The sequence below is a fragment of the Drosophila santomea genome, chromosome 2R, assembly GCF_016746245.2.
Source record: "Drosophila santomea strain STO CAGO 1482 chromosome 2R, Prin_Dsan_1.1, whole genome shotgun sequence".
Lineage (NCBI taxonomy): Eukaryota > Metazoa > Arthropoda > Insecta > Diptera > Drosophilidae > Drosophila > Drosophila santomea.
Genome location: NC_053017.2, coordinates 1004184 through 1027834, shown reverse-complemented (window position 1 = coordinate 1027834; position 23651 = coordinate 1004184). Strand labels below are relative to the sequence as shown.

The window sequence follows — 23651 nt, the reverse complement described above, 5'->3', positions numbered from 1 at the left end:
AAAGAGCTAAAGTCTGAGCTTGTATTTTTTCATCCAGGTTATTTGAATTGATAAATGCAGCGGCATTCAATTACAATAATTATAAAGCAACGGTGGAGACTAATGCAGCGACTCTTAATCATTAAATGTTAAAACAAGGGAGAACGCTGTACTCGAGTTCCCCGACTATCTGATACCCGTTACTCAGCTAGTGGAAGTGCGAAGGAAAGTTTTCAACACTAAAAGTTTTTGGCGGTTTGTGGGCGTTAGAGTGGGCATGGCAAAAACCAAAAATCATTTTGCCCCGCCCACAAGCCGCAAAAAACTTTCAGTGTTGAAAACTCTCCTTCGCACTTTCACTAGTTTATGGCGGTTTGTGGGCGTGGCAAAAACCAATAATCTGTTTGCCACGCCCACAAACCGCCAAAAACTGTCAGTGTGGAAATTTCTGCTTTGCACTTCCACCAGCCTAGTAATGGTATCAGATAGTCGGGGGACTCGCCTATAGCGTTCACTCTTGTTTTATTTGAATGAAATGAGTACCAATATTTTAATTTGTAGATAATATTGTGAATTCATGTTATTCACTGCTAAAAATTGACAAAAATCATTATATCTGTAGATTACATAAAATACAGCTTTTAACAAATAGGAGTTTTCAAGAACCATAATATGTGTTCACTTAGAGGATTGTTATCTGGCTAGTACATTTTCAAGTAAATAAATAAAGTCGTTTAATATTACATTATTCATTTCGAAAACAAGTTCTTTTTGATAATTTATGTGACGGTATCGCAAATCCAAAGTTATTAATTGATGTACATTTTTTCCAAAGCAGCTGTCTCCTAATATTAACCGTGTGTTCCATCCAAATGATTCTATGACATTCGTATTTTGCAAGCACTCCCAATGAGCCAGATGCCTTTTTAGCTCAGAACAGCGTGCTGATAGCACAAGATGTGCAAGCCTGCTCATTTCAGGGCTAATGAAGGAAAACTGCGTTAGTTTTTCACTTTTAACTAAAATATCTTTGTAAAACTTTGACATGATTCGTATGACCAACAGAAATTCATCAGCATTTTGAAAGGCATACTTGTGTGAAGAACGGCGAGTTTGTTCGTCATTAAAATTGCCAATCAGGTAATCTATAGCCAAATGAAAAATCTTTTAAACTTTCTTTCAATTATAGAAAATACATTATGTTATGGGTTTCTAACCTTGATTAATATTTCTTTATTATCAATGTATTTAAGAGTGTTCATTTCCTTTTATTACAAATTCTACTTCCTTGAGATACGCAACTGCTATACATATTATAGATTAAAGTATTGCGAGTCTGTTAACGACAATATTGGAACAGTGGAAAAGATGGCTAATCATTTCTTTGTAAATAAAAGATCCTGTTTCAACACGTTGGCTTTCGCATCAAAGGGACATTTTACATCCACGAATATTACATGTTTCGTGCTTACTTTTATTTTCTTTCCTCCGATGTGAGCTTTTAAATTAACAATGCACAGTGGTTGCGCCCATAGGCCAAAAATCAAAAAAAAAAATTTTCCAAATATTTACGAAAAGTAACCAGATTGTCTCTAAAATGTCCAAATATGTGTATGGTACAACCTTTTTGTCTTAACTCTAACGGGACATTCTAAAAATATAGTGTAAGGAGAGAACAACTGTTCATTTTTGCAGCCCAGCGGAGTTTTGATTGCTTTTCGTCACAACAAAAGTGAATTTCAAAGTGGTCAAACGTGCGAATGATAGGTCCAATTTTAATTATTTAAAATGAATTTTAAAGTTTCAGGTATTTACTTTAATAAATTCTAATTGTAAAATTCATTGAATTAATTTATCATTTTTGGTGAATTTTTGATGGATTATACCTTTTTTGTGTATTATGTGAACGTCATTTTCCTAGTTTAGGTAAACTTTTAGATATATTGCCCCCCGATCCCCCCTTAATGAGTGCTATCACTGGATTTGTCAATGTTTTAAGAAAATAAAAATAAAAAGTCTAGCTGCAAATATTTGCAAACATACGAGTAAACAATAATAAACTGAAGCTGTCTTGCAGTCTTCAAGGTCAAGTTTTCGCCGTATTTTGCTGCTTGTCCTATGCTTTTGTGATGTTTCTTTTGTAATCATCATTTGTGTTTGTCAATTATGTTTGTGTGAACAATTTTGCTTATTATTTTTTTCCCCATATTTTTCTTACCGTTTTCTACAGACGATTCTTGTAATTGCAATTTTTTGCGTATGCACATCCTAGAGCTTTGGTGCGCAGAACAGGGTGCGAATGCGGAAAGAACACGTAGTGTGATACGTTTGGTATCAGAAACCATAAAAAACAAGGGCTATGTAGTTGAGTTAACGATTCTTGAAAACTGTTTGAATTACATTTGCAAAAAAATTATTGCTTATTGGGCTAAATACAAACGCAATAAAGGTTTAATTGTTAAATTTCAATACGAATGGCTGAACACTTGTGAAACCATGTTAATTGAGCCTCTTCAAGCAAAGGTTTCAAGTGCGGAACGTGGACGTCCCAAAATTGACTTTGCTGAGTCCTCAAAAAGGACCAAACGTCGTCGGATAGCGCTGCTGGAAAAACACGATGAGTCTGCAGCTTCTGTGTTACGCTTATCCGACACTCCACCGATCCTTAAGTCTTCCGAACCAGATATTGAAAAGGTTTTATCGCTTTTAATGGAGACTGGTATAACCAAACACCAATACTTGGTAATTCGAGAGTTTGTGAATAATGAAGCTTCGTGCAATATATTGCCTAGCTATGAGAAAATTCTCAAACTCAAGAAGTCAAGATACCCAAATGACATAACAGTAGGTGAAACATATGCAGAAGTGGAGCTGCAGAGTCTTCTAGACAACACAGCTACAAGTATTTTACAGCTTCAAAATACTGTTATTGAAAATTGTCTGGATGGTGTGGAGGATAATTTAACATTAATTGGAAAATGGGGCTTTGATGGCAGTACTGGTCACAGTGAATACAAGCAAAAGTTTTCCAACTGTAATGACGATGATAGGTGTATTTTTGCAACGTCACTTCAGCTTATAGCTGAAAGTAGCGCCAAAATAATATGGAAAAATCCGAGACCATCTTCTACTCGCTATTGTAGGCCAATCAGGATTCAATTGAAAAAGGAAACTGCCTCACTATCCGTTGAAGAAGAACTATACTTCAAAAAGAAAATTGAGAAGCTAGTGCCAACTGAATTTCAAGTTCTCAATAAAAAACAAGAAAGAACGCTATAGTCGAGTTTCCCGACTATTAGATACCCGTTACTCAGCATTTAAATTTAAAAAGTTTTTTGGCAAATCGACAGAAATTTACAAGACCAATACAAAAATGAAAAAATATCAAAACATTTTTCAAAAGTGTGGGCGTAGCAGCTTTTGGCGATTTGTGGGCGTTAGAGTGGGCGTGGCAAAAAGTTTTTTGGCCAATCGATAGAAATTTACAAGAATAATACAAAAATGAAAAAATATCAAAACATTTTTCAAAAGTGTGGGCGTGGCAGTTTTGGGCGGTTTGTGGGCGTTAGAGGGGGCGTGGAAAAAAGTTTTTTGGCAAATCGATAGAAATTTACAAGACCAATACAAAAATGAAAAAATATCATAACATTTTTCAAAAGTGTGGGCGTGGCAGTTTTGGGCGGTTTGTGGGCGTTAGAGGGGGCGTGGCAAAAAGTGTTTTGGCAAATCGATAGAAATTTACAAGACCAATACAAAAATGAAAAGATATCAAAACATTTTTCAAAAGTGTGGGCGTAGCAGCTTTTGGCGGTTTGTGGGCGTTAGAGTGGGCGTGGCAAAAAGTTTTTTGGCAAATCGATAGAAATTTACAAGACCAATTCAAAAATGAAAAGATATCAAAACATTTTTCAAAAGTGTGGGCGTGGCAGTTTTGGGCGGTTTGTGGGCGTTAGAGTGGGCGTGGCAACATGAATCGACAAACTTGCGCTGCGTCTATGTCTCTGGAGTCTGTATGCTTAATCCTAACTTTCTAGCTTTTGTAGTTCCTGAGATCACAGCGTTCATACGGACGGACAGACAGACGGACAGACGGACAGACGGACAGACGGACATGGTCATATCGACTCGGCTATTGGTCCTGATCAAGAATATATATACTTTATATGGTCGGAAACCCTTCCTTCTGCCTGTTACATACTTTTCAACGAATCTAGTATACCCTTTTACTCTACGAGTAACGGGTATAATTATTCATCAACCATACCCTGCAACTTACTATTGTAGATGGTAAAGTGTGCAACGCGTTAAGCAATACGCCCTCAATGAAATGTTTTATATGCGGTGCAAAACCAACGGAAATGAATCAATTAGAAAAATGTCTAGCAAAAAACGTTGATGAAAAGTATTTTGAATTCGGCTTATCGCCACTTCATTCGTACATACGCTTTTTTGAGTACATAATGCACCTTTCATACAAGTTGGAAATAAAAATGTGGCAGGCGAGATCAGCAGAACATAAGCTCAATGTACTGCAAAGAAAAGAACGAATCCAAGCGGAATTTCGTGACAAAATGGGAATCATTGTTGATAAACCAAGAGACGGAGGCAAAGGATCTTCCAACGATGGAAATACAGCTAGAAAATTTTTTGGAAACCCCAGCTTGGCATCTAAGATTACAGGCATTGATGAAGAAGTCATAACCCGATGCGCAACAATATTGCAAGCTTTAGCATCAGGATATTCTATTAATATTCAAAAATTCGAAAGCTATGCTTTGAATACTGCTGAACGGCTAGTAACAAAATATTCATGGTATTATCTTCCAGCAACAGTACATAAAATTTTAATTCACGGTGCGAAGGTGATAGATCATGCGTTGCTGTCGATTGGAGAGCTTTCAGAAGAAGCTGCGGAGTCCAACAATAAGGAAATAAAGAAGTACCGGCTTCAGCATACTCGAAAAATGTCTCGCATATTAACAAATACCGATTTGATGAACAACCTTCTTTTGCGTTCTGACCCCTTTATAACAGGTCAAAGAAAACTACCAAAAAAATATAAATCTCAATTCTTTTCGTCGACATTTGATTTGTTAGATGGTATTTGTTAAGTTTTTGAATTCAAATTAAAATTCGTTTCAATTTTACTTTTATTATTAACTGAAAGAACTGAAGATTTTTAATTTGTTTATATTTACGGGACCTGCAACTCTACTGGAAGTGTTTTTGCACACCATCGGCCTTTTAGCAATACTATGGGAGCTATAAGATAACGTCGTCCGATTTGGCTAATTTTTTTAATACATGTTCAAATATTTTTTTTAGATTTTTGGGAAAATTTTCATAACGATATCTCAACGGGAACTATTTATGGCCGCGGTCCCCTACAAGTGCAACCACTGTGCAATGGCATACGTATCCTAATTTTCCCACACGAAGCGGATAGTCTGTTCTTTTCCCAAAATTCCCCACTAAGATATTTGCAATTTCAATGAAATATTATTGTCCGTATATATAAACACAAGTGTCAAACCAAACTACTTTGAAATTAGGTAAATTGTTTGGATGGTGTAAAAGATATTGTGGGATGGTCTTAAATACATGCAACGTCCAAATCGCTTACACAGCATTTTCGCGTGGCCGCTATGAGTTCCCAACTTATTTTAGCTTTAAACAGAAATATTATGTTCAGTTCGTTTTGCGGTTTCATACAATAAAGAGCACAAGCTTTAGTTAAATACAACCACGGCATGCAGCCGTAAACTCAAAATTATTATTATTATCAAATACATTGCTACGCCACAAGGTAAGTATTGAATTTAATATAATAACACACGTGTTCGTATATTATAAGCCAGCCCATCAACCAAATAGCATAACACATTTATTGTTTATCCTGTTTAATACTTATTTTATTTAAGCAACCGATAGAACCGCACTCTCTAGTTATCTCAAAGCGAATGGGGAGATTACTCTATAACATGCATGTGAGAGGCAACAACGAGAGAGAACAAAGAGAGCAAAAATAGAGCGCGTTCTCTCTTTCCAAGATCCTCCAAATTTCATCACTCTCACATACACACAAATTTGCATAAGTGTAACTTTTGTATTTTCAACACGCCACCTCAAAAATTACACTGATACAAATTGATTTAAAATTAAATGAAATAAAAAATTACTTTTAGGCGAGTGTGTGCGTTTTCTAATGGTTGTATTCTTATTCTTTTCTTTTTTTCTCTGGGGCTACTTTTATTGAACCATCGTTTGCTGCAAAGAATTGGGGAAACCCAGTAAAACCCAATCAGTTCAATCAAATAAAAATTTTACAAGCTTCAATTAAATAAACATAGTAATAGTTAGTCTAGTAATTGTTTTGGTTTGATTATGATTATATACATACATATACAAATATAAAAGATTTGAACATCATAAAAAAATCTTAATTTTGCTCATTCAGATTATTTTCATCATTCAAGATTGAGTTAGATAAACAAAGTAATGATTAGACTAGTAATTGTTTTGATTTGATTATGGTTATAAGTAAATGTTAAATGTCTGTTAAATGTTCATTTTATGTATCTTAACATTCTTTTAAGACATTGCCATAATTCCATATTGTTGTAGTTCGTATATTAAGATACTTATCGATGTACTTAAATCCGGTCGTGTACATAACATGATGTACACTAAACAACCAATCAAATTTTTACATGGTGCCTCATATGACTCCTCCACTTGCAAAGCCTCAAAATTTATTTAGCTTGGAAGAGGAGTTCCTACTGGATTTCAATTTTACATATTGCATTTTTTTTAAAACATTTTTAATATATGCAGATTGACTGAGACAAATGTTATCATTTTTTCTTTCAATTTTGATGCCAAGGGCCCATAAAACTCGTGACGCTAATTTTGGGTCATTTTGACCCCCTCCCCCCCTCCCTATGTGACATATCATGACTCTCACCGCAACCCCTACTGTGACATTACGTGACTCTTCGGCGCACCCCTTCCCACACCTCGGAGCGTCACGAGGTTTATGGACGGCCCCCAATAAAATATCGTATTTCATTTAGATCGGTCATTTGAAACTTATTTAAAAGATATGCTTATTTAGACATTCTTTTGGAATCACTAGTAGAAATTATTATATTGTCAACATATAAGAGTACATATATATTTTTATTTACTTCTAGCTCCGAAATCCAAAATTTTGTAGTGCACTTTTAAATATCTCAAACCAGCATCTTGCAGCTTGTTTTAGACTATAATTGGCATTATTAAGTTTACATACTTTATTTCCATCATTCTGCTTTAAACCTTTTGGAATCTTCATATAAATTTCATCTTTTAGTGTTCCATTTAAAAAAGCTGTTTTGACATCCATCTGATGGATCAATAAATTATATTGATTTAAAAAAGCTAAAAGATATCTAAAACAAGAAATTCGTGCAAATGGTGCAAAAGTCTCATCAAAATCCATCATATATTCTTGGGTGAATCCCCTGGCTACCAATCTTGCCTTATATATTTAATTAAATTACCATTTTCATCTTGTTTTATACTAAATACCCACTTGCAATCTACTATATTTTTATCCTTAGGCATTTGCACTAAGCACCATGTATTATTTACAAAATGAGAATTCAGTTCGTCTTTAATGGCATCCTCCCACAAGATTCTGTCATCACGAATTTTAATCTCTTCATATGTATTAGCAAAGACATTAGAATAACAATAGCAACAAGATGCGTAACGCCATACGAATTTTTTGCACACGATTTTTTCGTGGTGGCTTTTCAAGTGGCTCCAGGCTCTCTCGAAATTTTGTTCAAAAGCCAGAGAGCGGAGAGCTCTAGAGCCAGCATCTCTCTTGTACGTATACAGCGACAGCTGACCACTGTATTGGTGCACACGTATGCACATGCATTGTAAAAATGACAAAATATGCCCTTCATTTTAGAAGTTCTTAGACTTTAAATCTATATTATTTTTTATAAATTGCCACCACTTAAAAACTCTAGTTTTGCATTGCCTTAACATAACAATTATTTAAATTCAACATAGAAATAATAATAGCACAATCTATGTACCTAATAATGCATAATAATTTTCAAATATGATTTTATATTAGAATAGTTTTCATTAGAGTATTCAGCGTGCGACGTGTGAAAAATTTAAGACGTCAATATTTCTTCGGTGCTTATGTCCGCACTTCGTGCATCAAAGAAATCAATTTTGCAATAAAGAGTTCCATATTTTTATTTTTTTTATAAATAATATTTTAGTTTATAAATTATTTTTATGAAATATTTTAAATGTAATTTCTTTTTGTTTGTTGTTCTTTGTTTTAAATTACAGTAGTTTTAATAATTTACTTTGTATACGTTTTAATTATTTACTATAGTTATTTAGTCAAATTACTAGTATAAAAATTACCAATTTTCAGTAATGCAAATAAGATTCACTTAAATTATTTTTTTATATTTTATTTTGATATTTTTAAAAAAGCGCGCCATTATGGGTGGTAAGAAATGCTCTACGAGTAACGTCTATAAAAAACTTCTTTCAAACCATAAGAGTTACGAATTACGAAATTGACCAAAACATTAATCAAATTTGTTTCTTAGATCAAAATTGATTTCGGTCCTAAAATCGTCTTTTAGCATAAACACGCACACATGCACACGATCTCCTTTATTGTTTTTTCTCATACAAGCAAGACAATTCTATTTTTAGATTTTAACGCTCTCGATTTTAGGCAAGCGAAAAGAGAGCAATTTTGGTCGTCACCAAAAAAGTGGCTGCATAGTGCAAAACCAATGTATGGCCGTTACGCATCTTGTTATTATAATGTCATTGGTATTAGGAATATAACTTAAACACATTTGGGTATTCATCAGACACTTTTCTAAAAATCTATATGATAACTTTGGTTTGCTTTTAATTCTCTCACTGCGTCTAATTTCTTCTTAATTTTTATTTTCTTTTATTTTATCACCAGTTTCAGCCACTGGATCGGTATTCTCGAGACAAGTGGAATTTTTATTTAGATTTTCATCAGACTTCGATTCTGTAGATTCACAATTTTCCTGCATTGGAAAATTCGACTCTTCATTCTCCTCAATTAGAGAATCACAATATTGGTCAAAAACATCATGTTTTTCCACAGAGTCATTTTCATTTGAAGTCACAGATTTCATGTTCATTTCATCCACCACTACATCTCTAGCTGTCATACATTTTCTCGAGTTCTCATTCCACAACTTATAGACATTTGGCTCATATCCGACAAGTATAGTTTTGATCGATTTCTCGTCAAATTTTCGCTTTCGCACTTTATTTACTGCATACACTGTCGAGCCAAATATCTTCTTCTTTTTATGGTGTTTTTTTTAATATTTTTTAAAGCTCTACTTGGGGACCTGTTAATTAAATATGTTGCTGTCAAAACAGCTTCACCCCAAAAACTTGTATTTAGTTTAGTACAGTTAATCATAGAGCGAGCCTTTTCAGTGATTGTTCTTATCATCCGCTCTGCAACACCATTTAGTTGTGGGTATGAGGAACCGTTAAATGATAGCTGATACCTTATTCGACACAAAATTCACGCATTTCACCATTTTTAAATTGAAATGAGCCTCACTCTTTGCTACGAAATCTTTAAACACAAAAAACACGTCCGATTTATAAGTTATTAAATACGTCACACTATAATGTGTATATTGATCAATAAATACTATATAGTAATTTTTATTATCAATAGTTTGAGGCCGTATCGGACCGCATACATCCGAATGAATTACAAATAATGGGCGTTCAAATTTTAGTCTTGGTTGCTTCCCGTTAATATACGCCTCACATTATTTACTACTATTTACTTACTACTATTTACTTGTACGTTTTTTATAAGTTCACTATCTTTAAATAAGCCATCTCGTTTAATTTCTAAGAATTTTCCTACACTTATATGTCCCAATCTTTCATGCCAAAAGCGATACTCTGCATCATTTGATATTAGAGATGTGTATACTTTACTATTTAAATTGAATTTAACAGTCGGTACATTATACTCACATATTTCTTCAAATACCAAGTTACCGTTCTTGAATACTTTAATGCTATTCGTATAAAACTCAACGGGCACTCCAGCATCTATCATTTTCTTTACAGATAGCAAATTGTGCGGGATTTCCTTACAATACAGCACGTTGTGTAATGTAATGTCGTTTCCAGAATTGTTAAGTTTAACTTGTCCTTTCGCAGTAGCATAAACAAATTCTCCACGCTTCGCAATCTCAATGGCCACGTTTACATTTAAATTCTCATACTCAGAAAATAAATTAATGTCATTCACTAGGTGGTCTGATGACCCCGAATCTAATTTAAAGTTTACCTTGGGTGGCTTTTCGGTGTAATTTGCTAATTTCACCATAAATGCAAATGCGCATTCTCCTTCCCTGTGTTGCTACCTACCCTTCCCTAAGGAATCCCTAGGGAGTCCCTAAGAATCCTCGAGGAATCCCGGGGGTTGTCCCCATACAAATCGGCGAGGAATTTCCATACAACAGTCGTTTGTGGCGAGGAATTTGAAGTTCTCGAGGAAATCCTCGGGAATTCCTCAGGTATTCCTCGGGAATATCGAAAAATAATCAAGGCGTTTTTCCGAGGTATTTCCCCGGAATTCCCGGGGATTTTCCCCAGGAATTCCTAGGGAATTCCTCAGGTATTCCTCTGGAATATCGAAAAATAAGCAAGGACAATTTCCAGAGGATTTTCTCGAGGAATTCCCAAGGAATATACTTACCGGATTTATATATTTTATGTTGAAAATAATTTAAAGAAACACGACTTGTCACTTTTACAATTGAATGCAAATGCAAAAGAAAAGGTGTGACGGAAAACGAAACCGAAAATTCGGACAGGCGCGTGCCAGGGTGTTTCCGACCATAATGATCCCGTGTAATTAGAATTACATAGAGACGTATTTGCGTTGCCTATATCGAAAGTTTAATTTCTTACAAAACTTAAAATCCTTAAATCAACAAATATAAATTATATATACACTTAAAACTATATAAATATCCCACCAATTATGCCAAAAAACTTTTTGCCACGCTCACTCTAACGCCCACAAACCGCCAAAAACTGTCAGTGTTGAAGACTCTCCTTCGCTCTTCCACTATCTGAGTAAGGTATCACATAGTCGGGGAACTCCACTATAGCGTTCTCTCTTGTTTTTGTTTGTATTTTCCCTAGGCTCTCAATTGCTTATAGCTTGCAGCACTTTAGAACTTGTGTCTTTGTTAATTCCTGTTAACTTTATTTCATGATCGAGTAGCCGTGTCTTAACGAAGTCTTATGTTAAATTGCTCTCAGTAAGAGTTTCATAGTTAGTCGAAAGTGTATTAAGCTGATGAGCAACTCTGTCCATTTCGTCCAACTTGGCTCCAGCCGCAACTAACCCAGTTAACAGATCATGATATAAATTAAAATAGTTTACTAGTTTACTGAGTATTACCTTTTAATTTTAAAGAAAATAATTGCTTGCGTAGTGACAGTTGAGATGCCAAACTTTTACGCTCATAAATAGAATCCAATTTTTCAAAATTGGCTTTGCCGTATTTTCATTGTTGTCAAATGTTAGAAAAGAATCACTCAAATATATAATAGAATATATCCTCTTTGCATTTCTTTCTGCCTTTTTTACTTCCTCGCTTATTTTTGTTCTTTATTAATTACTTTTAAAAAATCGTTTTCCTCTAACAGTGCCCTTACTCGGAACTTCCATATTGAATATTTGTCACCGTTAAACGCTTTTATGTTCCTTTTTCCTTTATCCATGTCTTTCCTTTTCTTTCCTTTCCTTTTCTTGACCTTTGACTACGCGTCGTCGCTTTGATAAAACTAACTGTTCCTTTTTTTTTCTTATTTGTTTCTCCGATTGCTTTGCGCTTCTTAGAATCACTTCATTGCTGTACCTGCTTTTAACACTTACAAACGTGGACAAAAGTATTTTGACAACGCAATGCAAGATCAACCACCGCTTTTAACTTTTAAATGAGAGGAGTAACGGTAACCAAATTAATTTTGGGAGAGAGACAACAACAAAGGCATTAAGAGAGCGAAAGCTTGTGTTGATAACGGAACATATTTATTTTCTATTATTATTTGTACGCTAGCCTTTGATTTTTTGGGTGCACAAAAGTATTTTGACAATTCAAAGTTTCTTTAAAAAATTGTAGAAAAAGTATAAATTTGTGATGTTTACAAACTTATTAATAAAAAACAAACCCTCCTTTGACATCAATGACCTTCTGCAAGCGCCCAGGAATAGATTTTACCAAATTTTGTAATGTTTCCAACGAGATATCCTGCCAAAGTCCTTGAACCTCAGTAATCGTCTCTTCTTGCGTTCTTGATAGATCTGAGCTTCGTTTCTTTTTTATAACGGGTGTTTTTTTTTAGAGGTATAGAACTTTAAGTTGGCATTACTGTTCAAGATGGCGACCGATTTAACAGCTGTCAAGTGATTTATTCTCAGTTTGGTTTGGCAATTCGTCATGCGTGCTTACAAAATCCAACTCGTGCAAGAATTGAAACCAAACGATCATCAAGCAAGGCGTAGATTCGTCGAATGGGCCCAAAACGAGATTGCTGTTGTTCCCGATTTTTCATAAGCCTCCAAGATCTTGTGATTTAACACCGCTAGACTACTTTTTGTGGGGCTATGTAAAGTCATTGGTCTATGCGGATAAGCCACAAACGCTAAACCATTTGGAAGACAACATTCGCCGTGTTATTGCCGATATACGGCCAAATATGTTGGAAAAAGTCATTGCAAATTGGACGTCCAGATTGGACTACATCCGAGCCAGCCGTGGCGGTCATATGCCAGAAATCATATTTAAAATGTAATGCCACAAGATTATCTTTCATGTCAATAAAATTCATGTCAATCGAATAATCCATCGTTGTTTTATTGCAATTTAAAGTTCTATACCTCTAAAAAAAACACCCTATATAAGCCCACACGTTTATATAAGCCCACACGTTCTCTATAATTTTGAGATCGGCCAATCTAACACATTAACCTCGACATCTCTCAAAAATTCAGAAATCATAAGGGCCTTGTGGCATGGAGCGTTGTCCTGCTGCAGTACAAATGATTGTCCAATGAGCCGGTCACCAGAACTAAATGCGTGGTTATTTAAGACATGTAAATATTTCGCTCTCTTAATGCCTTTGTTGTTGTATCTTTCCCAAAGTTAATTTGGTTACCATTACTCCTCTCATTTAAAAGTTAAAAGCGGTGGTTGATCTTGCATTGCGTTGTCAAAATACTTTTGTCCACGTTTGTATTTATAACCAAAAATGTTCGCCGTTTTTGTGTAACGTTATACATACATATGTATTTCGTAAAATTATTTTAAATAAGAAAATTCACTTTTTATTTATTTTATTTTTTTCTTATTTGCATAATAAATAATTTGACTGCTTGGCTGAAAATGTGACTGGGCCCATAACCTATTGAATTTAATATAATAATACACGTTTACGTATTTTATCAGCCAACCCATCAACCAAATAGCGAAACACATTTATTGCTTATCCTGTTTAATACTTATTTTATTTAAGCAACCTTATTTTATTTAAGATTACTCTTTAACATGCATGTGAGAGGCAACCACGAGAGAGAACAAAGAGAGCAATATTTCTTTCCAGGATCCTCCAAATTTCATCACTCTCCCATACACACAAATTTGCATAAGTGAGACTTTTGTATTTTGAACAGTAAGCAATAAGTAATACTACTTGCAGTCAAGCCCTCTAACATAATCTTCCTAAGAAGATCATAACGTGACGCAATCGTCTCACCACCGCAGCCCAAGGAGAGAAGAGTCTGGATCGACGCGGTACTAAAACTTATCCTAATTGGCACCCAATATAAAAAACCCATTGGCGGAAGTTTTTCGTGAATTTGGCAAAAAAACGCCGATTCATGAAAATTATTAAGAAGCTAAAAATGGCTTATTCTTGCGGAACTTAGAATCTGATTCACGATATATTTTTTTTGTGGTTCAAATCATTTGGTATTACGTCTGATTTCGTTGATTTCACATATTTCTCTACGACATACAAGCCCGCGCGCCTGTGATTTCGTCCCCAAGCCTTGTGTATGCCCCTTTGGTGCTTGCGCTTGTATTGATTCATTTTTTCTGTTTCGCCTTAACGGCTGATGACCTCACTTTTTCTCGGGTATAGGAACCAGAAATTATTTCCTAGTGATTCAGAATTTGAACACGAATAAGAGCGTCGACGCCGGTAAGTAGGAGTGTAGGCACCTTTAGGAACACAAAAATGGACCCTGATGGACCAATGGAATTGATGCATGTAGTACAGGCGGCGGTTACTAATGCATTAGCCGAACAGGGTGGCGTAAATCAAGAAAGAGAGGAACATTGAAAAGAGATAAATAATTCACTAGCCAGTTGAGCGATATTTAATTTCAAAATTGTAAGCCATCAATATTATAGCCCATCGCTGTAGTCTGTTGGAAGTCATAGTTGATAAATGCCTACTGGGATTAAATAATGTGACCAATGGGCTTGTGATCAGTTTTTAATATAAATTTTCTGCCGTATAGATACTGATGAAATGGGTTTATCCCAAATATAATTAAAAGAGCTTCCTTTTCCATTTGGCTGTATCGAACTTGGTGAACATAGGTGGATGGTGAACAAAGGTTTTTGATGCGAATGCTATGGGTCTTTCCTTGCCATCTGGATGTATGTGTGAAAAGACTACACCAATGCCGAATGAGGACGCATCAGTGGCTACAACGATCGGAAGATCTTCGTTGAAATGTGCGAGCTCTGTAGCATCAAGGATATAACGTTCCAAGGCTGTGAATGCCTGCTGTTGGTCTGACCCAAACTTAAGTAGCGTGTTCTCCCTACGAAGTTGATTTAGGGGTGAGGCTATCTGAGAGTAATTTGGGATGAAATTGCAGTAATAGTTTACTTTTCCAATAAACGCATCTAATTGCTGTAGATTAGAAGGTGACGAATGCGGAAGTATGCCCTTGACACTGACTCTTCTCCCAAGATACTCTATTTCGTCCCTTAGAAAGCAGCATTTCTCTTTCTTACATTTTATGCCATTCTCCTGTAAGATTTATAAAATTTTGTCAAGAATATCCAGATGTTTATCCACTGTTGGAGCCGAAATAATTATATCGTCCACAACCTTCTATTCCACTAAAAAGTTGTTCAATATGACGCTGAAAAATATTTGGAGCTTTAGCTATTCCATAAGGTAAACGTTGGTACTGGAAAAGACCCAACGGCGTGTACACAGCCGTAACTTGTTTCGCTGCCTCGTCTAGCTCCATTTATAATAAGGCATCTTGTAGGTCTACTTTGGAGAAATGCGTGCCGTGACGAATTTTTATGTGTTGGCAATGGATTTTGCTCAATGTCTAACTGGGAATTGACACCTTGTTTAAAATTACCACAAATTCGTAGTGCTCCACCCGGCTTGCGTGCTAGTACTATAGGCGATGCCCAGTTGCTGAATTATATAGGTTTCCAAATACCTGCTTCGGTGAGACGCTGCGCTTCCTTCTTGAACTTATACATTTGGGCAAAAGGAATTTGCCTGGTTTTGTAGTATTTTGGAACGGAATTGAGTTTTCACGACGCTCGACACATTGTAAATTGTTTGAACTGATTCTGTGGCTTTGATTCGGTTTTTGCTTTTAAATTTTTCGGAGTCTTTGTACTGCTTGGACATACAGACGACAGCTATGTGCCTTCCTCGAGCATTTGTGACAAATGGCGTTGCGAAATTTGCCCTTTTCGCAGCCGTGGGAGTGACCGCAGCCTGAGCAAGATTTTAATGCGGGTTTTCCTCCTTTTTCTTCAACACTTGACAATTACGGGCGATTCCACGTAAATCGGCAACCCATTCCTTATGTTTTGGCGAGTCCCGCATTTGACGTTTAAAGTGCTCTGTTAATTTATCCGTTATTTGCGAATATGTCTGCTGGTCCAAATTTTCCCTACCGAACAAATTTTTAACAAGTTCAAACGCGTACTTTTTTCTTATCCGCGGATTTCACTGAGTACGCGGCGAAGTGCTGAGTTAATTTTTGGAGATACTTTTCCCAATTTTGTAGGTCTTTGTTAAAATTTAAAAACTGATTGTTCTCCCGATCTGTCTTCGTTGCCAACTCTTTGTGTGATCTTTTATCCATCCATGTTTGTTGTGCCTGCATTACCTGTTCCTTGAATTGTTGCTGTTGAGCCAACAATGCTTCAAAATTGATTTGATTGTTTGTCATTGTCACTTTTCTTTCCGTTCGATCTCTAATGATTTAAGACTACCGACACGAATAACACAAAATGAAATTTTGCGGCACTTTTCTTTTTATCACTCGTCGCCAGAAAATGTTGTGCTTCAAATAATACGACGACACGATTGGGTTGAGGGTAATTATGCGAATGACTTTATTTGGCTATGTTCGGCTGCTTTTATACATGTCTCTGTCATAGTATTTGTGTGTACATGTAAAAAGATGATGAAATGGAATTATATATGGGTTGCGTCAGAAAGGCTGTTTCCAGTGAATTCTTGTAGAAAGGGATGATGCAATATTTTTTTAGAAGTTACAATTCATATCATTAACCATATCTCGCTGGGCGACGGGCAGACCGAGGAATCGTATGCCAACTCCGCGGCCATTCGCGAGCTCGACTCGGAAACTATTAATTTTTTAGGAGGAAGTCCCGTCGTCAGACGACGCATAGCATAGCATAGTAATCGACATTGGTGCATCAAAGAAGGGTTGAAAGGCGTTCCCCCAGTAGATTCCGTATTCACAGTACACTCAGCCCATGGCGCCACTTCAATCAGGGAAAAATGCTTCCTATATTTATTCAACACAAAAGCCACATTTTTTATTATATCAGACTTTTCATAATCTGATGGTATAATAGGACTTCAGCTAGCAGGGATATCGCTGTGCCCAGCAACAGGCTAGCTCACATGGGCCACGGAAATTAAACACATAACATTTCATACTTGCCCCAATGTCAATATTACTAATGCTGATTGTGCAGAGGCATCACCGTTGCCCAACCCTGCGTTCCTAAGTATGCTAAAGGGCAGTAAGAATTGCTTCACAAACCCCAACGAAGCTTTTCCTGTAGTAAGCGCATATATTGTCAACGTAATATACTAAATGCCGATCATGCACATTGTAGCAGTTTATTGTAATGCACAGCAGAACGCAAGTGCATATGTAATATGAGAGCTCACTCATAATCAAAACGGCTTAAGTGCGGAGTCAGCGATCTCACGCTGACCAACCGCTGATATATACATGCGCGTACTCTCTCAACGCTGATTCTCAGCTGTATACTCCATATACATAAATATATGCTATATACAAAATGTAGAGGGCAGCTACGCCGACAGCGTAAATATTAAGAACATAGATATTAAGAATTCCTTATAAAACGAAGACTCTTCGAAGTAGGGACGTAGTTTTTCCTCTTCGATGTCAAGAAATAAAAGAGACATTATTTAACTAACCACATTCCATATAACAATTCAGTGGTGGTTGCTATCAAAAACTTTAGATGAGGGATCTATTTACACCAAACTGTATCCATATCCCATGGGGACAGCCAGCCAGGGACTATAAGAAATGTCATAATTCAGAAATCTGTCTCGCCATCCAACAGCCTAATATGGGTAGTACACAAAAAGGCGTCTACGAAGAGGGTAATCGGAATTTACGTCTCGTAATAGATTTTCGCAAGTTAAACGATAAATATCCCATGCCATATATTTTTTTTTTTAATTCCTTCTTATTCCTCTCGGTAACTTTGGGCTTCTACGAGAGCCTTCAATCTAACTCTGTTTTGTTTGGTTTTCTCAGAGTTCTAAAGTTCTATTGTCCAATTCGTGTCCGTTTTGATATGGGTATGGTCGTTATCGAATTTTGGGGTCCGTTCTCTCGTATTTGTTTTGGTAATCGATTAAGTTTTTTGACCGATCTGGTGATTGGCCAGATTCGGCTTATCCCAGTGGTGGGGCTGCCACCTAACGTCATCGGGAAGTGGCGTCTACGGTGATGTTGCTAGTCGTAGAAAAGCGAACACTCTGGTAACGCGCGTCAGGCCCTGCTGGGTGTTGTTGCTGTTCGCAGAACACAGGGTGCACTTGGTAACTATGTGGGGGACCCCGTTTTCCGATTCCTTTTGAGTGGGCCAGTGTTGTGCATCTATAGATAGCCAATTCGGCCCTCTCCACCAAATTTCACAGATTTTAAGAGCTTGCGGTGATATCCCTCTTGAAGCCACGTCTGCTGGATTTTCTTCCGATTTAACGTAATTCCATTTGACATTGGGAATTAGTTTATTGATATCTTCCACTCTAGTTCTGACAAACTTATCTTTGCTGCGCTTGTTCTGTATCCAAGCAATAGTAATTTGCGAATCACTCTATGCATGCGTTGTAATCTTGTTGCTCCATATAGCCTGCACTTTCGCTAATAACTTTGCTAATAAATGCGCAGCACATAATTCCAACTTTGGAATTGTTTTCCTGTTTTTATAGGATTTATTTTGCTTTTTGCTGTTAGCAAAGTAACTCTGTCGCCTACTTTTGTATACACAGCCGCTGCATATGCTTTCTCTGATGCATCGCAGAATCCATGTAGCTCCATAATACCTTTGGAGCATCCAGTCCAACGTGAAATGCTAATTTCTTCTAAATATGATAGACCTTTGCATATTCCATATTCCACCAGTTAGCTAAGTTGGATTCCAATTCAACGTCCCAAGTCATCGGTATCTTCCACAGTTTCTGAATGAAACATTTGTCTTGAATTGTTACAGGTGCCTACCATCCTAGTGGGTCGAAAATTCTGGACAACTGTGATAACACTAACCGCTTCGTTATGCGTGTTAGCATTGGGTTTTCTGCCGAAAACGTAAATGTATCCTTCTTCGGATCCCATTGAAGTCCTAAGGTTTTGATCGATTCATTCTCCTCAATGCAGATTTTCTCCGTCGTCCTGAATGTCGGCTAAAATACGTTCGTCATTTGCAACCCATTTTCGCAGATGGATGCCGGCCTTCTCCATCACTTGTCTCAATTTCCTTTAAAGTTCATAGCACTCGTTGACTGTGTCTCCACCAGTTATGAGGTCATCCATATAAAAGTCGTCTCTAATTGTTCCTGCTAAGACGCTATCCTCTTGGGAAAAGCGACCTGCCAACTCTCGTAGACATCGGACTGCTAAAAAAGGAGCTGCCGAGGTGCCATAAGTTTTCGGTTGATAACTTAAACTCACTGATCGTCAATTTTGGATCATCTCTCCATAGGATATATTGGTATTCTTGGTCTTTCTCAGCAACCTTTATTTGGCGATACATTTTTTCAATGTCAGCTACCATAACATATTGCCACTTGCGCCATTTAATTAGAAAATCGAATATATCCTTTTGAATCTTAGGGCCAGCTGTAATAACGTCATTTAGGCTTAGTCCATTTGTCGCCTTTGCGGATGCGTCAAAAACTACTCGTAGCTTCTTAGTTAAGCTTCCAGGCCTGATGATTGCTTGATGGGGTAAATAGTATTTACCTTGACCCGTTGTCTTTACAGACTCCATATGTCCCATCTTAAAATATTCTTTCATGAATTCGTTGTATGCAGCCCAGTTCTTTGGGTTTCTTTGAAACTTCTTTTCCATTTGCATAAGCCTTTCCATTGCCTGATTGCGAGATTCTCCCAGCTTTGCCTCTTTGTAAAATGGAATAGAAACCACAAATCTGCCTTCCTCGTTGATGACAGTTGTTTCTTGGAATATTCTTTCGCATTCTGCATTGTCTATAATCGTCTCATCGGCTTCATCTTCCAATTCCCAAAAGCGTTCCAGGTCCTTTAGATTTATTGTTGTGGTGGCACATATAAGTTTTTGCTTTGCTGCTCGATTTATATTTCCGTACACAATCCATCCAAATCTGGTTTTTTGGTCCCAAGATTCCATTCACGGTTTTTATTTTCTCCATCATAATCAGGGGAAATAGATCCACACCTATCCCTAAGTCAATTCTGCTTGGCTCGTTGAATCGTGGATCTGCTAGCCTGTAGCCCTTCCACTCTTTGTTAATATCAATATCAAACTTATTGCTGGGAAGGGCTCTATGGAGTGTTGGTAAAACCAATGCTTCCGTTGATGTTTTGAAGCTGCTCGGAATTTTTGGTTTGATCGTCGGGTGGACGCTATTTTTTGATAATTGAGTAGTCTGGGAGATACCTTCGACCTCTATAGTACTCCTTACTCTGGGAATCCTTAATATTTGTGCTGCTTCCTCTGAAATCAGCGTCTTCTGGGATCCACCGTCAATAGGCGCCCTCAACTCGTTGTAACCTCCAGCTTTGTTTTTCACTAAAACAACAGCTGTAGCCAATAGTGTGTCTTGGCCTTGCTTGAGGCTTTTACTGTTTTGTGCGTTTTGTGTCTTCATGAAGAAGGCTGTTGTGTCCTTTGGAGCATCGATTGCATGTAATTTCCTTTCTGCAGTCGATAGCATGCTGTTCTTTTGAACGAATTCTTTTCTTTTTTCGATTAATTGTGCTCTGAATTTGAGACACTTTATCATATCGTGGCCATCCTTAAAACAAAAGGCACACGATCTAACTTGCACTTTTCTTGTAGCAAGCTGAGCGGTATTTTTGGTAATGGCATTTACTGGGTTGTATTGTTGCTCAATAAACTCCAGTACATCTTGTAAGGAGGCAGCCTTTTTTACATGCTGTTCATACAGATGCAAGGCTTCTGGCGAAAACTTCCGCAGCAGAATTTCTGCTAAAATTACGTCAGCAGAGCTTCCTATTTTTCCTTTTTGCTTTATGATGAATATGCTCTCGGTCGCAGTATCCAAAAACTTCCCTAAATTTTTCTCATTATGGGGCAGCAAGCACTCCAGTTCCATTAATTTGTTGAAGTGTTGGAAGAATATTTTTCTGCTATTCTCCTGCTGTCTATTAGCTCAGGGAACAGCTCGTAAAATGTCGGCCATTCCTTCGCATTTCCATTGAACGTTGGAAGGTCCTATTTTGGGAGTTTTGGCACGTCGTAGTTGAAACTTTTGAACTGTTCCAACTTCCTTTGAAGTACCATCTCTAGTGCGGCAACTTCAGATTGCAGAATGTCTGCCTCATTTTGATCAAAGGCAGTTCTGTCATACTTGTTTTCAAGTAGTTTTAATGTGTCCGTCACGTTGGACCAATGACTTTTCATCATTGCCAGCTGCTTGACTAGTTCAATCTCACTTGAACTATCTTGGGTTTCGTAGATTAGGCTCATCTGTTGCCTCACCCTGTCCGCTCTTCTGTCCACCAGTTGAACCAGATTATCAACTGGACTGGAGCTCCGAGCTGATACGGTATCAGATAATTTTGATCCACTTGGTATATTTATCTCTTCAAGTGTTTCTACCTTTAATTGCGACTCCTTGTAGGCCTTGACAGCATCCATAGTTTTTATAAATATTTTATCATTAAAATATTGATGATCGCCAACTCCCAATTTTACCAGCGCATTGTTGTTAGTAGTAAATCGGCCTACCCATGCTTCTATTGCTGGTATAGATGCCTTTTCCTTGATGGCTTGCAGTATTTTGTTCTGCAGCTCTCCTTGGTCTTGCATCAATTCCGACAACATCTTGGGAAAACAATCACTGTGACTTTTTTGTGCTTTCAGCTTGTATTCTTTGGCGTGATCCGTTGGAGGATTTTTTGATTGGTGGCCCAGTTGACCTAGCTGTGCCTCGACTCACAGCTGATTGATCTGCCAAGGAAAAGCAAGAACACAATGCTTCACCTTATCGTCCTAGTACTTTAAGGCGTGGTCTTTTATTCTGTGTTTCTTACCACTGGTGGGGGAAACAACAAAATCACTCGAATAACCTTGCTCTTTTTACTTTGAAGCGCTGGTTTTTATACCCGTAGAGTGAAAGGGGTATACTAGATTCGTTGAAAAGTATGTAACAGGCAGAAGGAAGCGTTTTCGACCATTGAAAGTATATATATTCTTGATCAGGATCAATAACCGAGTCGATCTGGCCATGTCCGTCTGTCCGTCCGTCTGTCCGTCTGTGCGTCTGTCTGTCCGTATGAACGTCGAGATCTCAGGAACTATAAAAGCTAGAATGTTGAGATTAGGCATACAGGGTCAAGAGACATAGACGCATCGCAAGTTTGTCGATTCATGTTGCCACGCGCACTCTAACGCCCACAAACTAATGCGTACACTTCAATTTGGGTGTTTGAATCTAACTGACTCGCTACTGCGAGGGCATCGCCTTTTATTCATTCTTACATAGGTTCTTTTCATCTAATTATATAATGCAGCGCTTGTACGACGCTGCAGTCGGCGTTTGTTAATGCAGCTGAGTTTTATCTTAAATCTATGCTTGTGGCCTATGACCGCGCTAATCGCCTCCCGCGTGGTCATATCTCTTGACACTTCGGCAATAGACCACTGGAATCGTACTTATCTGTAGTTGCCCATAAATAGAACATAAATAGAACATATTTATAGTTTGTCTACTTATCATGTCTAAACACATGTTTAGACAAAGTGTTTTTCAAAACGGTCGTCAAGATTTTTTCGAAACTATAGAAGATATCCCAAATCTATAAAGCGTCACCTATTCACAAAACATCTGGCTATGGCATGAAACATTTTGAAAACAATATTTTTTTTTTTTATATTCCTTTTTAGCTTGGAAAATATGGTCAAAAAGTGAATTTTTTTTTAATTCGCAGCCATTTTGCGAAATTTTCAAATTTTGAATAACGTTCTTAAAATTAGGTAAAAACAAGAAAGAACGCTCGAGTTCCCCGACTATCTGATACCCGTTACTCAGCTAGTGGGAGTGCGAAGGAGAGTCCACCACACTGACAGTTGTTGGTGGTTTATGGGCGTTAGAGTGGGCGTGGCAAAAAGTTTTTTTGCAAATCGATAGAAATTTCCAAGACTAATACAAAAATGAAAAAATTTCTAAACATTTTTCAAAAGTGTGGGCGTGGCAGCTTTGGGCGGTTTGTGGGCGTTAGAGTGGGCGTGGCAAAAAGTTGTTTGGCAAATCGATAGAAATTTACAAGGCCAATACAAAAACTAAAAAATATTAAATTATTTTTCAAAAGTGTGGGCTGGGCAGTTTTGGGCGGTTTGTCGGCGTTAGAGCGGGCGTGGCAACATAAATCGACAAACTTGCGCTGCGGGTATTACTCTGGAGTCTGTATGCTTAATCTCAACTTTCTAGCTTTTGTAGTTCTTGAGATCTCAGCGTTCATACAGACAGACGGACATACAGACGGACAGACAGACGGACGGACAGACGGACATGGCCAGATCGACTCGACTATTGATCCTGATCAAGAATATATATACTTTATATGGTCGGAAACGCTTCCTTCTGCCTGTTACATACTTTTCAACGAATCTAGTATACCCTTCTACTCTATATAATTTTTTATAAATTGTCACAACATAAAACTCTAGTTTTGCATTGCCTTAACATAACAATTATTCAAATCAACATAGAAATAATAATAGCACAATCTATGTACATAATAATGCATAATAATA

General features: G+C 37.1%; 1 protein-coding gene across 4 annotated transcripts; it reads right to left on the bottom strand.

The window, feature by feature from the left end:
• Window positions 1-634: 634 nt before the first annotated feature.
• Window positions 635-1324, bottom strand: LOC120445605. 4 transcript variants are annotated; one of them, XM_039626114.1, is made up of 3 exons: window positions 1197-1324; window positions 1073-1124; window positions 635-961 (listed from the first exon to the last, which is right to left on the bottom strand). In XM_039626114.1, the coding sequence occupies exon 3, from the start codon at window positions 952-954 to the stop codon at window positions 673-675; it is 282 nt and encodes a 93-aa protein (XP_039482048.1). In that variant the 5' UTR covers window positions 955-961; window positions 1073-1124; window positions 1197-1324; the 3' UTR covers window positions 635-672. The 4 variants fall into 4 exon arrangements, with proteins under 4 accessions (XP_039482048.1, XP_039482046.1, XP_039482047.1 ...); XM_039626112.1 differs by having other exon boundaries at window positions 1073-1143; window positions 1197-1292; XM_039626113.1 differs by having other exon boundaries at window positions 635-1124.
• Window positions 1325-23651: the final 22327 nt, after the last annotated feature.

Coding starts and splice junctions, on each gene's coding strand:
- LOC120445605 (XM_039626111.2), bottom strand. CDS start 1,241: ATGAACACTCTTAAATACATTGATAATAAAGAAATATTAATCAAG. Junction 1,144..1,196: donor ATAAAGAAATATTAATCAAG/GTTAGAAACCCA, acceptor AAAGTTTAAAAG/ATTTTTCATTTGGCTATAGA.